This window comes from Dendrobates tinctorius, unplaced genomic scaffold (assembly GCF_039654945.1).
Source record: "Dendrobates tinctorius isolate UK_male_01 unplaced genomic scaffold, ASM3965494v1 ptg000039l, whole genome shotgun sequence".
NCBI classification, from domain to species: Eukaryota; Metazoa; Chordata; class Amphibia; order Anura; family Dendrobatidae; genus Dendrobates; species Dendrobates tinctorius.
In genome coordinates, this window is record NW_027361707.1 from 61,050,150 (window position 1) to 61,066,645 (window position 16,496).

Consider the following 16,496-nt stretch of genomic DNA (forward strand, 5'->3'; position numbering starts at 1 on the left):
GGGACTTGGACCGGAGTGTGCGGCTCCATAGAAGTACATGCAGCTGCACACTCCGCTCCCGAGTGCCGGGGAATGGGGCGAGTTTCTTGCATCACACTCGCACGTGTGACCCCGGCCTTATATTGACATCTGGTGGAATTGAAATACTCACCGAAGGTCAATTTACATTGAGTTTAAAAAAAAAAAGCAATGTGGGCACAAGATTCTTATAAATCTCATCCACTTTGCTGGAACGGTGAGACGCTGTATTCTTGACATACCTAATTTCCGCAGCATCAAAAACGCACCGTGCGTGCACAGCTTAAGGGGGAGACTGGTGCTAGAAGGTGGGCAAACACACATCAGCTACAGACATGATGAGTGCAGGGCAGAGGACACCACCGATGCAGCAGAGACCCCTGTAAATCCGCGCCCTGCTCTGCTGCAGCCGCCTCCTGCGGACGGTGGGCGAGAGCGCCGCGCTGCAATGAGGTCACAGCCAGAGCGTCTCTCCTTCCCCCTCTCCATGCAGGACTGACAGGACAGAAGAAACCATGAGCAATTTATCTGTGCTGTCTGCAAGTCTTTTCATGTGTGATGGTGGGGACAATAGCAATAAAGGAACGCGTTAACCCCTTGTGTCAGTTCTCTGGGGGGCTGGACATGGGCCCCTTTATACTTGGGACCTATTGATGTGTTTATGGAAGACAAGAATAAATAAAAGTAAACAAACAAATGCAGAAGTAAATAAATATAAGGTGGGAACATAGGAGAGCAGCAGAGCTGAGCTTGTCGGGACACAGCAGTGGTTTTACATAGGACTGCACTCTCGGCCATTACCATAGAGATGCAGGGAGAGTTCTGCTCTGCAGCCCCATCCACTGAGAGGATACATCAATTGATCCAAGGCAGGAAATGAAGCTGGCACCATCCTCAGCATCGGATGGAGAAGAACACATCGATCCCCCCAGCGCAGCCCCCCGTGTGCTGCATGCAGGGGGGCTGGGGGATTCTCTGCAGGACCCTCAGATCCTGAGGAGGTGCATCATATATGAACACACAGGGATGGGAGGGGGCTCCTCAGCAGCACATGGAAGCTGCACTGCAGCAGCTCCTCCTGAGCCACTGTATGGGACACTGAAAGAAAGAAAAAACATTCTGATCAGTTCAAGTCGCTGGAAAAAATATAATGGAGGTTTTGTATTAATCCCACTTAACCTGCCGTGAAAGTGGCGACCCCCCCCCCCCCCCCTCCTCTGCTGTGTACTGCGGCGGTAGTCAGTGCGCATGTGCGGGGCGCTGGGAGCTGATGCTGCAGATCCACAGTCAGGGAGGGAGGAGATCGCTCAGTCAGCTGCAGCTGCTCGGGGAGCAGGGGCTCAATTGGTGTTCTCACATCATGATTCCTTATGTGCGGATCAATAGATGAGAGGACTGGATAAATGTGCTGTGTGGGGGGAGCTGAGCTCACCGGGGGCTCTGTGGGGCTCGGCTCTTCCCATCAGAGCTATTAATGGCATCTCGCTGCCCTGTCCATGGCTCCTAGGGGGCACAGGGGCAGTGCCATCAATGATGTGCAGCAATGTGGTGGGGGGCTCCTGTCTGACTCTGGGGCGACAGGTAGACAGCGCAGGGGACCAGGCGACATGTCAGGCATGAAGTCACTGCGTCCTCAGCACTGATACATGTGTCATCATGGAGACATACAAGAGCTGTGCAGACAGCTGACACGTGTAGTGTGGGAGGCAGGAGGGTCCTGCACTGTGGGGGAAAGCACTGGGCAGCGTCTGTTATCTATACAGCCAGCCATCCATCCATCCATCTATCTATACAGCCATCTATCCATTCATCTATCTATACAGCCATCTATCCATTCATCCATCCATCTATCTATACAGCCATCCATCTATCCATCCATCCATCTATCCATCCATCCATCCATCCATCCATCTATCTATACAGCCATCTATCCATTCATCCATCCATCCATCCATCTATACAGCCATCTATCCATTCATCCATCCATCCATCCATCTATACAGCCATCCATCTATCCATCCATCCATCTATCCATCCATCCATCCATCCATCCATCCATCCATCCATCTATCTATACAGCCATCTATCCATTCATCCATCCATCCATCCATCTATACAGCCATCTATCCATTCATCCATCCATCCATCTATCTATACAGCCATCTATCCATCCATCCATCTATCCATCCATCCATCCATCCATCCATCCATCCATCCATCCATCCATCCATCCATCTATCTATACAGCCATCTATCCATTCATCCATCCATCCATCCATCCATCCATCCATCTATCTAGTCATTTGCATTATTTTATTCTTATATTGGACTCTGTCCATATTTCTATATTTATTTTTTATATTGGAATCTGTCTGTCATTCTGTCCATTCATTCCCTTTTCTGTCTTCTTAGACTGGAGTTTGTCAATCCATGCTTTTATTCATTCATTTCTTTATTGGAATCTATCCATCCATCTCTATCCCTTCATTCATCTTTCCTTCCTGGAGTCCATTTCTTCCACACTGGAGCCAGTCTATGGAAAGCACTGTGCTGCAATCTCCCGGCTTCCCTGCCTGCACACTCGGGTTGCTGGGAGCCTTGCAGCGGGAGAATAGCAGCAGTGAGCGTGCAGTGTCCGCTCTCCATCCGTCCTGCCTCCCGTGTGGGGGTGAGCGCTGAGCGGATCCGTCTATGACTCGTCTCACTTCTGCGTCAGGAGAGATTCCCGGCTCCCGGGTACTTTGGCCAAACTTGCTGCCCCCTCCTCCTCCTTATAATGACCGCGCTGACGGTCTCCCCTCCATCCTGGGCGCACCACCTCTCCGTGCGCTGACGGTCTCCCCTCCGTCCGGGGCGCACCACCTCTCCGTGCGCTGACGGTCTCCCCTCCATCCTGGGCGCACCACCTTTCCGTGCGCTGACGGTCTCCCCTCCAACCTGGGCGCACCACCTCTCCGTGCGCTGACGGTCTCCCCCCATCCTGGGCGCGCTGACGGTCTCCCCTCCATCCTGGGCGCGCTGACGGTCTCCCCTCCGTCCTTCCCCATTAGTGAGGGCGATCCTCGCCCGCAGACCGGCTCGCTCCTCACCTCTGAACTGCAGGCTCAAGTTCAGCGCCGGTTACCTGCATTGGGACAAGAAGGAGAAGAGGAGGAAGGAGCAGGGGGAGGAGAGTGAGGGGAGGGGAGAGACTCTGCAATATCATTTGTGAACCGTTCGCAGGGCTGCAGATACATATTGCTAACACATGCAGAGCAAATGCAGGTAGCCCAGCACCGACTGCGGCTCCGCCACTGACTCCGGCGCCTCCTCCTGCACCGGCTCCGTCCCACAACTTTGCTGGATCGCGCCGGGATCTAGTGAGAGGATTTCTGTCGTGCAGGAGATCAGCCTTTCATCCGAGCATCCTGCCTATGGTGGAATAATACAAACTGGAGCGGGAGTCCCCGGCTGAGATCGTCCACCGATCGTCCCGTGGACTGTGGAGGCACAGGGCGCTATGAGAGGGTAACTTTGTGCTGGGATCATCCAAGTCCGTGTCGCCAGATCTCCGCAGCTTCCCGACCACCCCCGGCTCTGAGACATGAGGACTGTATGGGGCTGGTGCCTGTTCTTGCTCAGGGTGGCGATCGCCCTGGCAGCCTCCAAGCAGACGTTAAAGTACCGGCTGGCGGAGGAAGGACAGCCAGATATCAAGATCGGGAATGTGGCGATAGATATCGGCATCGTCACCGGCTCCGGGGATGTGACCTTCAGCCTGGAATCCGGCTCCGACTATTTCAAGATCGACAACATGACCGGCGAGCTGAGCACTACCGAGCGCCGGATAGATCGGGAGAAGCTGCCGCAGTGCCAGATGATCTTCGATGAGAACGAGTGCTTCATAGACTTCGAGGTGTCGGTGATCGGACCTTCGCAGAGCTGGGTGGAGTTGTTTGAGGGTCGGGTGGTCATCCTGGACATTAACGACAACACTCCGACCTTTCCGTCGCCCGTGCTGACCCTCACCGTGGAGGAGAACCGGCCGGTGGGGACCCTCTACCTGCTGCCCACCGCTACCGATAGGGACTTTGGACGGAACGGGATCGAGCGCTATGAGTTGATCCAGGACGCCGGGGAGAGTTTGTTCATGTCGGGCAGACGATCTGGAGGTCGGCTGGAGCCCGGCGATAGCGCCCTCTACCCGGGCAAGAGACGGATGGAGACGGACAGCCGGAGCAGCGTGTTTGAGCTGCAGGTGGCGGACACTTCCGACGGAGAGAAGCAGCCGCAGCTCATAGTGAAGGGGGCGCTGGACCGGGAGCAGAGGGACTCGTACGAGCTGACCCTGCGGGTGAGAGACGGGGGAGAGCAGCCGAGATCGTCCCAGTCCATCCTCAGGGTGCTCATCACCGATGTCAACGATAACAGCCCTCGCTTTGAGAAAAGCGTCTACGAAGCGGATCTGGCGGAGAACAGCGCCCCCGGGACCCCCATCCTGCAGCTCAAGGCGACCGACTACGACGTGGGGGTGAACGGGCAGATCGAGTACGTGTTCGGGGCAGCGACAGAGTCGGTAAGGAGGTTGCTCAGGCTGGATGAGAACTCGGGGTGGTTGAGTGTCCTGCATAGGATAGACCGGGAGGAGGTGAACCAGCTGAGGTTCACAGTCATGGCCAGAGACAGGGGACAGCCCCCCAAAAGTGACAAGGCCACCGTGATCCTCAACATCAAGGATGAGAACGACAATGTGCCCCTGATAGACATCAGGAAGATCGGTAGGATCCCTGTGAAGGATGGCATGGCCAGTGTGGCTGAAGACGTCCTGGTGGACACCCCCATAGCTTTAGTCCAGGTGTCTGATAGGGACCAAGGGGAGAATGGAGTAGTGACCTGCACTGTGGTGGGAGATGTCCCCTTCCAGCTTAAGCCTGCCAGTGATAGTGAGGGGGACCAGAACAAGAAGAAGTATTTCTTGCACACTTCAGCCCCCTTGGACTATGAGAACGTCAAGGAGTACAATGTTATTATAGTAGCTGTGGACTCTGGGAGCCCCAGCTTGTCCAGTAATAACTCCCTACTGGTAAAGGTGGTGGACACTAATGACAACCCCCCAGTGTTCAGCCAAGCCGTGGTGGAGGTAGCCTTTCCTGAGAACAATGTGCCTGGGGAGAGGGTGGCCACAGTGATCGCCACAGACGCAGACAGTGGGAAGAATGCAGAGATTGCCTATTCTCTGGAGCAGTCTATGGCCGGGGTCTTCTCCATTCACCCAGACACAGGAGACATAACAGCCAACATAGTCCTAGACAGGGAGCAGACTGACAGGTATGAGTTTAAAGTTGTTGCCAAAGACAAGGGTCTGCCCACCATCCTGCAGGGCACTGCCACCGTGGTAGTGCAGGTAGCTGATAGGAACGACAATGACCCCAAATTTATGCAGGACGTCTTCAACTTCTATGTCAAGGAAAACTTACAACCCAACAGCCCTGTTGGGATGGTGACAGTGATGGATGCTGACAAGGGTCGCAATGCAGAGATGAGTTTATTTATAGAGGAAGATAATGGCATCTTTTCGATAGAGAACAACACTGGCACCATATGTTCTACTGTGTCCTTTGATATGGAGCAGCAAATATCATACACCTTCAAAGTGAAAGCAGTGGATGGTGGAGACCCTCCTAGGTCTGCTACTGCCACAGTGTCACTTTTTGTCATGGATGAGAACGACAATGCCCCAGTCATCACTAGCCCCATCAATAGTTCTTACTCTGTGGTCTCCCCATCCAGCATTGTCAGGACAGTGGTGGCTACTGTGGTGGCCACTGACACAGACTCTGGGGTCAACGCGGATCTCAATTACAGCATTGTTGGAGGAAATCCCTTTAAGCTCTTTGAAATCAACCCAGCCAGTGGAGTGGTGTCACTAGTGGGCAAGCTGACCTCGAAACACTATGGCCTTCACAGGTTAGTGGTCCAGGTGAATGATAGTGGTCAACCATCCCAGTCCACCACCGCCCTGGTCCATGTGTTTATTAACGAGACTGTGTCCAATGCCTCAGTTGTTGATTCCCAAATTGCCAGAAGTTTGCACATCCCATTAAGCCAGGATATTGCCGGGGATCCCAGCTATGAAATGAGCAAGCAGAGACTTAGCATAGTGATTGGTGTGGTGGCTGGGATCATGACTGTCATACTAATCATCCTAGTGGTGGTGATGGCACGTTACTGTAGGGCCAAAAGTAAAAATGGCTACGAAGCTGGCAAGAAAGACCACGAGGACTTCTTCACCCCCCAGCAACATGACAAGTCTAAGAAACCCAAAAAAGACAAGAAAAATAAAAAATCTAAACAGCCATTATACAGCAGCATAGTGACAGTGGAAGCGTCAAAGCCAAACGGGCAGAGATATGACAGCGTCAATGAAAAGCTGTCAGACAGCCCCAGCATGGGGAGATACAGAACTGTCAATGGAGGTCCTGGTAGTCCTGACCTGGCAAGGCATTACAAATCTAGTTCTCCACTTCCCACAGTGCAGCTTCATCCTCAGTCACCCACTGCTGGGAAAAAACACCAGGCTGTGCAAGATTTACCACCAGCCAACACTTTTGTAGGAGCTGGAGACAACATCTCAATTGGATCGGACCATTGTTCTGAGTACAGTTGTCAGACCAATAACAAGTACAGCAAACAGGTAAGCGAGCAACGTCATGATGGGCAGCGGCATCACTGGGGTGTGGAAGGGTTAAAAAGTCAACAAGTGCAACACAAGCAGAACACTACCCATATATGTATAAGTATGTATGTCTGTATGTGTACGGAGGCAGCACGTCCAAAATAGGGAAAAAATAAGGGCTCTGTGGAGCTTTTCCCAAGCAGGTGAATAGGTGAGTAAAGGAGCCTTACTTTTCACTGTTTTGGATGTTCTGCCTCTTTTTTTGGGATTTTTACATCTTTGATAGGAAACTTTGACAGTGTCCTTGGGAGAGACTTGCACCCATTTGGGCAGTGCTGCTTTTTATCTGGATATATATATATATATATATATATATGTGATATATATATATATATATATATAAAATAAATAGCAAAAACATGCCCAATGGCATATATAACATATATATATATATGTACACACACACATTATATATATATATATATATATATATATATATATATGCACACACATACATGCATATATAAATGCAATATAAATGTACATATCTATGTATTGCACACATACAGACATATGCCTATATAGCTGCACATATATGTGTGTAAATATCTACATACCCATACAGGAGTATATATATATATATATATAGATAGAGACACACATGTATACAGATGCATCCTGTTGTGCTTGTGTTCCTCTTGTTGCCTTTTTGACTTTTGTCTATGAATGTAGAGATGAATATTTATGGATATATTCTTATTGATAACCGCACTGGTATAAATATTTGTCTCATCGTGTACTTGCACTTCTTTCCGCCGCGGTGCACCGCCTGGTTTTGCATTTTACAGTAGCATGTAAAGGTGAACCTCATTCCTCTAATGTTAATGCAGCATTTGGTTAGCTTGCTCCTCTCCATCTGAACGCTGTCATTTCACCAGCAGCCAATAGGAGGGCACACAGTGGTGACTTGCAAAGACTGGCAATCGCTCTGCAGGCTGATGCCACTAATGGAAAGGTTGGTGCTCAGCTATCTGACGGTGACATCATATCAGCCAGAGTTTTCATTAGGTCTACAGTCTCAGGGTGCTTAGGAAAAGCAGTTGCATCATAAATGGAGGATCTGCTTTAATGATAACTGGAAGCGAATCAATTAACCCTTGGGTTGCTGTTGCCAACATTCCTAAACCCTGAATGAAGGAGCTTTAGCTCATCCTTCTGACGCTGGGTCTTAGTTTCGACCCATGCTTTAATTTTGGCCCATATAAAATTCCTTTATACAATAACTTTTTTTTTTTTTTCATTTTTTTTTAACCCATTTTGTCGTGATATTGGGTAAATCTAAAGTATTGGGTTATGGAGGAATAGTACAAATTCTTGTAAGAGTTTACCCTTCACATAGATTGTTGATGTGCTATGAACCTGTTTAAAAGGATTGTGTCACTGGTGACATCTTGGCGGCCTAGGAAGGCGTCATGCAGCTTTGCCTCATAACGGTCCTGCTCAAGCTTCCTTCGCTGGCCACATGGCCCATTACAGTCAGTGGTCGATCGTGCGACCACCCGGAATAAATCACTTGGAGGAGATTGAGTGGCACTTTTTTTCCACCATTATTTCATTCTGGTGGTCATCAGGGGTCACATTGGTGGGATTCCCAATCTGGTGTCATATCCTAGATAGACGCCACCAATATCTATACTGAGGTTAGTCTTTCTAACTGTTTTAGTATTTAAAGCTCATTTATTTTTACCTCTCCGGTGCAATGTAGGCTTGAAAACCTTACACAATAATGAAGCATTTTTTTGCTCTGTTAACACTAAATATATATATATATATATATATATATATACATAAATGCCAAGCCTGAGTGTTGATGTGCACCCTACCAGTTGTGACACTCTCCCATCGCATTTCCAGCATGGTCCCGCTCTCTGGAGCCCTGCATGGGCCAATCATGGCTGTCTGATGTTCTGTTGTTCTTGATGGTGTGTGTTTTGTATTACATTGTCCTGAAAGTCTACTCTTTCAACCCCAGTATTGGTTCCAGGCTAGACATTTGTTTTTCTATCTGGCATCAGGCAGACAAAGGCGCACTTAGTATGCCTCATCTGTCTGCTGTAGCAACAAGGCACAATAGTGGCCAGAAATGTGTCAGCGACTGAGCCATGGCGCTGGGATGGTGAGGCACTGACTGCGGAGACGGGCCATGCTACCAAATATACTTTCTAATGATACATAGTATACATGGGGCTGGAGTAAGCGGTGCCTGTGGCCTGGCTCAGACATGTTAGCTGAACTTGTGACATGTTGGTTTAATATGTTTGGACTGTAGCCCCCTCTGAAGTCTGCCAGGTTGTTAGTAGAAACTTTGTTCTTTTTAAAGGGCAATGTTTATTTTGGTAATAATCGGCCATAGATCATCATAATGAGCTCACATTGACTTGTGATGATCACATTTTCTTGGACTTGAAAGTTTGTTTATTTTGTGTTAATAATAGCAAAAGAATGACGCTTTGTACATCCGTGTCATTATGTATCATGCCTGAAGTAGAGAAGCCTTTTACTCCGACACATTGTATCCATTTCAGCTTTAAGCTGCACATTAGTGAATGTAGAGTAATGACTCCGGGTATCAGTACTTTATGTGGTTGGAGAAAAAAATATACAGTAACCATCTGGACAGGGAGCAAGTAACATTATTGGGAAAGTGTCTATCTATCTATCTATCTATCTATCTATCTATCTATCTATCTATTACACTGGTCAACAGCATTTTTGGTGCCAAAGATATTTCATCGAATTTAGGGTATTTTTGGGGTGCTGATTCTGAATATGTCATCAGTTTTGCCAGATTGGCTCAAGTTTTTGAGATTTTTGGTATCTTATTTATAGCACTTGTTGGTAAATGTGACGCATCATCTCATTAATTTCTTTGGATTAGTACTTGAACTGAGCAGTTCTCAATATAGTTTTGTGTTAATTAGTGTTCTAAAAGTTTGTTCATAGCTTGATTTTTGCACTAACTTTATGTTGTTGTCTGTTTTCCAGTGAAAAGCATGAACTCATCATGAAGAAGTTGTCTTAACGATCCAGACTCATTCTGTTACATTTGTGGTGAATACACACTGCCAAAACATAGAAGAAACATAACAGACTTCGTAAAAAAAGTGTATTTTGCCTATTTTGGGGTTATGCTTGGGGACCAAGACAAGTTTTGGGCACCACACATAGTGTGCAAAGCATGTATCGAATTATTACGAAAATGGAGCAAAGGACAAAGAAAAAGCTTCAAATTTGGTGTTCCAATGGTGTGGAGAGAGCCAAAAAATCATCATGATGACTGTTATTTATGGTAAACACAGGTACAGGCACATCTTCACAATGAGGGACAGGCCTTCTTGCAGATTCCATGTTACTCCCATTTTCGTTTCTTATGCTTATTGAATCCTTGCACTTGCACTGCACAGAAATAACAGTCATCATGATGATTTTTTGGCTCTCTCCACACCATTGGAACACCAAATTTGAAGCTTTTTCTTTGTCCTTTGCTCCATTTTCGTAATAATTCGATACATGCTTTGCACACTATGTGTGGTGCCCAAAACTTGTCTTGGTCCCCAAGCATAACCCCAAAATAGGCAAAATACACTTTTTTTACGAAGTGTGTTATGTTTCTTCTATGTTTTGGCAGTGTATATTCACCACAAATGTAACAGAATGAGTCTGGATCGTTAAGACAACTTCTTCATGATGAGTTCATGCTTTTCACTGGAAAACAGACAACAACATAAAGTTAGTGCAAAAATCAAGCTATGAACAAACTTTTAGAACACTAATTAACACAAAACTATATTGAGAACTGCTCAGTTCAAGTACTAATCCAAAGAAATTAATGAGATGATGCGTCGCATTTACCAACAAGTGCTATAAATAAGATACCAAAAATCTCAAAAACTTGAGCCAATCTGGCAAAACTGATGACATATTCAGAATCAGCACCCCAAAAATACCCCAAATTCATTAAAATATTTTGGACACCAGAAAAAAAAATTTTTTTCGTTGACCTGTGTTATCTATCTGTCATCTATCTATCTATCTATCTATCTATTGTATTATCTATCTATCATCTACCTATCTATCTATTGTATTATCTATTATCTATCTGTCTATCATCTATCTATCTCTCTATCTATCATCTACCTATCTACCTATCTATCTATCTATCTATCTATCTATCTATCTATCTATCTATCTATCGTATTATCTATCTATCTATCGATCTATCATCTATCTGTCTGTCTCTCTATCATGTAATCCACAGAAGATAGCGAGGTCATGTTCTTGCATCGTTGAGCTTGCTGTTGTCTGTCGGCCATGGTGTACGTGCATCATCTGTTCTCACCATGTTCCATGCAGAGGTATGCCGGTTACATTAATGGGCACATATACACTTACTTTTGGGCTTTGACCTGTGTAGTAGCGGTGGAAGCTGATACCCCCTGCCATTAGTGTAATTAGACTAAGTAAGTGATACATCTTATTGACTACAATATCAGGGGTCAGGAAAATCGTTTCCTTTTACAGTAGCGTGTATTCGAGCCTTTTAGACAAATATTTGTAAAAGAATCCACCATCGGCAATCTGAGCCGAGAAGATTCTGTGTCCTCGACGGCCGAACACAAATACTCCCAAATATTATGGATCCAGACGTTCACACATCATTTAACCTTGTGATGTGGTGGTGATGGAGCAGGGCCTTATCTGCCTTTTAACCCTTGGGGCTGCAGAGTTTGTGCTTTATGATGACGAGTTAAGAGCACACGCAGAATGTGACTCCTCGATATCGGACAGTTCTGTTATATCCGACATAGTCAGCTCTGCTGCACCGTGACAAATGACAAGTGTCACCAAACTTTTTACAGATCTAGTAAGTCAGCCATGTAATTAGCACGCCGGTATCTCCATAGAACTCAATTGTGCTAATCCACCCGCACGCCATCCATCCTTGTCCAATAACATGTCACAACCTCTAACCCTTAATTGGAGCAAAGGGAAAACACTTGTGACACGGGCACGCGTGTGCGGGTGATGGGTAACTCGTAAAATTCAATTTGTTGCGTTTTACCTTTCTGTTTTGAGCCCATGACCCTGATTATTATTCAGCTCCACGAACACAGAGCACTAATGAACACGATCCCATGGGGAGTATGGATTCGGCATCAGGCCTGCGCTGAGTATTATATATGACTTAGATGGAAAAGGTCTGCGGCCCACAGACAAGTGGTACGTTCTCTAGACAGGGAAGCATTGACCCTGTCCTTTTAGTGCGCAGCACAAATTTAATGATGAAACAGTAAGTGATCCTAATGTTTCATGCAATTATTAAGCAAATAGGAAAAATACCAAGTCGAGAGCAAATGCTTTTTGTCAGTTCATCTGTTACATTAATGTGCACGGTCTTCGAGGTTGCATTCTTTAGTAACGCGGGCGACTTCTAACTTACATGTTCCAAATGAATGGCACAGGACAGTCACAGAAGACGCGCATGTCTTCAGTCAAAATAGATATAATCGACAAAGCACAATCAGATCACGGAATTAAAGGGCTCGTCCACTGTGAAAAATGACCATTAAATGTGTGAAAAATACCAAGCTAGAAAGCATACTCCTATCCTTCATCTAACAAAGGGAACTGGCTGCCAGGCTTATTTCAATTACTTTGCCAGCCCCCTTCTCTATCCTTGCACTAACTTGAACCTAGAAGTGGTCGGGCTTAGTTATTGGAATGAGCCAATAAAGTTGGGATGTGGTACTGATGCTGATATCCGGAGACTGGTCACTCTTGAAGTTTAAGATTTACTAGTATAGTTTGCTATTTTAGATACATTTTAAAATCCCTTTTTTTCAAAGTGGACAGCCCCTTTAAGGGACACTGGTCAGCTCATCTTTGGTCAGTGATGTGTTATATCCTCAATGGTATAATCATCCTGAATCATCTTTTTCTTAGAATGCTGCATTGTCTAATTCCTCTGTTATTCCTCCTGTCAGTGTATGAATAAACTGGCAGTTGACCATCTCCCTCCTTTATAGGGTAATTGCCTGCTCACCGGCATGCTGTCAGTATTGATTATACAATGTCACACTACATTGGGACATGTAGTGAAGGAGTTCTTCACTACTAAAAGAACTCCTTATCAATGTCACCAATGTACAACCTAAAATAAAAAAAGAATAATTATCTCCTGGAACAGCACTGCTCTTCCGTGCTGAGCCTTGTGTTCCCTGGCAATCTCATGAGCGGAAAAGCAGTGATGGTCCAGCGGGTCAGTATGCATTTTTCCTTTATTTCACCAACAGATTGAACTCCTTACCAATGTCACCAATGTACAACATAAAATTAAAATGAATGCCTACTTATCTCGTGGACCAGCTCTGCTCTTCCGTGCTGAGCCTTGTATTTCCTGGCAATCTAAAGGGCAGAAAAGCAGTGATGGTCCAGCGGGTCAGTATGCATTTTTCCTTTATTTCACCCAACAGATTGAACTCCTTACCAATGTCACCAATGTACAACATAAAATAAAAATGAATGCCTACTTATCTCCTGGACCAGCTCTGCTCTTCCGTGCTGAGCCTTGTATTTCCTGGCAATCTAAAGGGCAGAAAAGCAGTGATGGTCCAGCGGGTCAGTAGGTATTTTTCCTTTATTTCACCCAACAGATTGGGGACGATCATAAGGGGTTTTCCAATAGTGGACAACCCCTTTAATTGACAAAAAGGGATTGGTGGAACAAGTTGTCAATTTATTTATTATAAATTTTGAGTAAGAATAAAAGAGGAGTGTAGAGTTGTTCCCAGTCCCACCACATTGCTGTGCGTTCTTTCCGGTGATAATGAGGATGTAATTCTCTTTGAGGTTACTCAGTTACCATAGGAAGGTTATTTGTGAAGTCGACGATAATTTACTCTACCAAAAACCCTCAACAGTTATGTCTTAGCAAACTATAGAAAGCAGGAAAGGAGGAAACATCTCATTAATACTATGGTTTTGCTTGTGTACTCTTTGGTGGGAAGTAACATATATGTTACACTTGCCTTACACTCTATACTATGCATGTATTATGTATAACCGTCATTTTCTTCTTCGTGCCACCATTGTCCCAGTATGTAAATATATAACTCATTATGGCATTCAGAGGGCGGTGTGAGCTTCCAGTTATTCATCATTCTGCTACCAATATCATGTTTTTCTCATTTGAGAAGTTTCCTTGTATTTCTGTTCCAATGAGTGGGATTTCTGAGCTGAAATAATCCAGATTAGTAATAGTGTAGGTTCTGCAGTGAGCGCCCGTGTCGGCCTGTCTGACTGTGACATCACCGCTGCAGCATGTGTGACTGGTAGACAAAACGATGGAGCTTATTTAGCTTTTACATTGGGTGGTCTAAGCCTGTATAATATAACAATCCAGTGAACGTCTCTTCAGTAGATGGCAGGATAATGTCATCCACCAGTAAAGCTTCCAGATGTGTCAAGTATGGAAGAACAAGGCAGCAGGAAATAGATCGTGCCCTTTCTTCTGCATTCTATAAAGGAAGACCACCATGGGGTCCTGTAACCCAAATATAGCACTCTGGTATATTATTTTTTGTTTTTCTTCTTTTTTTGTTTCTTCTTTTTCTTTCTTCTTCTTCTTTTCTTGTTTTTTATTTTTTTCTTTTACTTTTGTCTCTTCTATTTTTGTTTCCTCTCATTATTTTATATCTTCTTCTTGTCCTCCTCCTCCCCTTCTTCTTTTATCCCTTCTTCTTCTTCTCCTTCTCCTCCTTCTTCTCCTTCTACTCCACCTCATTCTTCATCTTTTTCTTCTCATCCTCCCCTTCTTCTCCTCCCCTTCATCTTATTTTTCTTCATCTTCTTCTTCTCCTTCTTCTCCACCCCCTTCTTCTCCTTCTCCTCCCTCTTGTTTTTCTTCTCCTTCTTCTTCGTCTCCTTCTTCTTCTTCTTCTTCTCCTCGTTCTTTTTCTCATTCTTCTACTTCTTCTTCTCATTATACTCACATCATTTTCTCTCTTTCGGCTCACAGAGGACACAAGGACAAATTTAACAGGATCTCAATGATCAATATATTAATTATTTTTGGAAAACCCTGTGAAATAGGTGATGTCCAAGTAGATACTAACCAGGGTTTAATGTTATGGTTATCTTTATTATTACTTTATTATTATTATGTGTGTTACTATTCTTTTAAACACTTTTGCTTCTGATGTTGAATGGTTGCTGAGATGGGTCACCTTTAGGCTCTGTTCACATGTCCGTTGATCTGTTCTGTTTACACCACACAAATTTTAACAGATAAATGGAATTAGACCGTCGTACATTCCTGTGTCAAACATAAATCCACAATCCCCACTGATTTATATGTTTGTTGTTTATTCTTAGAACAGAATGCATGTTAATTTCCATGTATTTGTCCACTTTGTCTGTTCCAAACTGAACAGACAAACAGAAAAGATAGGCGGACGTATGAACAAAGCCTAAAAGCCCAAGAGAACTCCACTTGGTGCCCACCTGTGCCCATGTGCTTTTACTAAGGCGATGTTCACATCACATTTTACCTTATATTCAGTGGCTACATCGGGATTTACGTTCTGACCCCTGGAAAATGGGACTCTGGCTTATGTCCTGATGAGGCCACTGACTATAATGATGCTGACGGCGTCACCGTGTGTTCTGTCGTATATCATTTTTGGCCATATATGCCCAGTTGAGGTGGGCAGTAAGACATATGGTTGTAGACTATGTCTTGGTGTCCTTGATGTCCGCCTCTAATAGTCGTATACAACCGTAAATGATGTACAACAGAGCACACGGTGGCTTTATCTGGATCTTTATTGTCAATGGCCCCATGTAGGCATAAGCCCAAATCTCATTTGGCCGGGGTCAGCACGTAAATCCTGATAGAATCATTGATCTTAAGGTAAAACGTGAAGTGAACATTGCCTTAGGCCTCATCCAGACCTCTGACTTTCATGTACGTATTCTATCAGTGGTTTTCACAGATAGAACACGTACCCATTACAACCTATGGAGCTGATCACATGTCCGTGTTGTTTGGCTTACCGTGTGTTCACCAAAAAATTCCATTTTTGATCTGCTTCACGGATCAGGAAATCCCAAAACAAGTATATAGGTCTGAAATGGATAATGGATGGGAGAAGATTTGCAATTTATTTTTACTTTTCCAGTAGCGAAAATAACTGATAAATCACTTACCGTAAAAACTGACCAAACACTGATGACGCTCTGACCATTTTTTTGCATACTTGAAAAATCACTGACATCTAACATGAGTCCGGAGGTTAATAGTGGTGACTTGTAAAACTGCCGCTTTCCAGCATATGGACAGATGTTTTAGCCTTCAAGCTGTGTCAGTGTCATTGAAAAATGCACATTTCATTCTTGCAAATACAGTTTAAGACTTGTATGTACGTTTTTTATAAGGTGTTGGCCATTGTGTGGAATGTACATAAATCAGAGGCGTCATCAGTAATGGAAAAAAAAATAACCAAAAGATTCTTCACGTATTTTGTGGTGCATGCTCTTCACTTATCACATATTCGAGACATTTTCTAAAATAGAAAAAAATATCCTTTATACCTGATCTCAGTAGGAGTCTAGGGGAAGAGACCGCTGCCAGCTCAGGGTCTTTAGAAACCAAATGCGTTAATATGGTGTCATTGTGAGAAAGATGTGTTGAGATAAGAGCTTAGTGCAGCTAGGCCAATGCTAAGCTCCATAGTTCACAAGATCTCGATGCAGGCATTGAAGA

The 16,496-nt window shown here is 45.0% G+C and overlaps 1 protein-coding gene across 5 annotated transcripts in view; it reads left to right on the forward strand.

The window, feature by feature from the left end:
• Window positions 1-3,275: 3,275 nt before the first annotated feature.
• PCDH7 (protocadherin 7) overlaps window positions 3,276-16,496 on the forward strand; it is a 1,192,777-nt gene continuing 1,179,556 nt past the window's right edge. For 4 of the 5 annotated variants that reach the window (XM_073574721.1, XM_073574718.1, XM_073574720.1 and 1 more), the window contains exon 1: window positions 3,279-6,691. In XM_073574721.1, the coding sequence (XP_073430822.1) occupies window positions 3,602-6,691 (3,090 nt within the window). In that variant the 5' untranslated portion in view covers window positions 3,279-3,601. Of the gene's footprint in view, window positions 6,692-16,496 lie in introns of all 5 variants that reach the window. The other variant, XM_073574716.1, reaches the window with a different exon arrangement.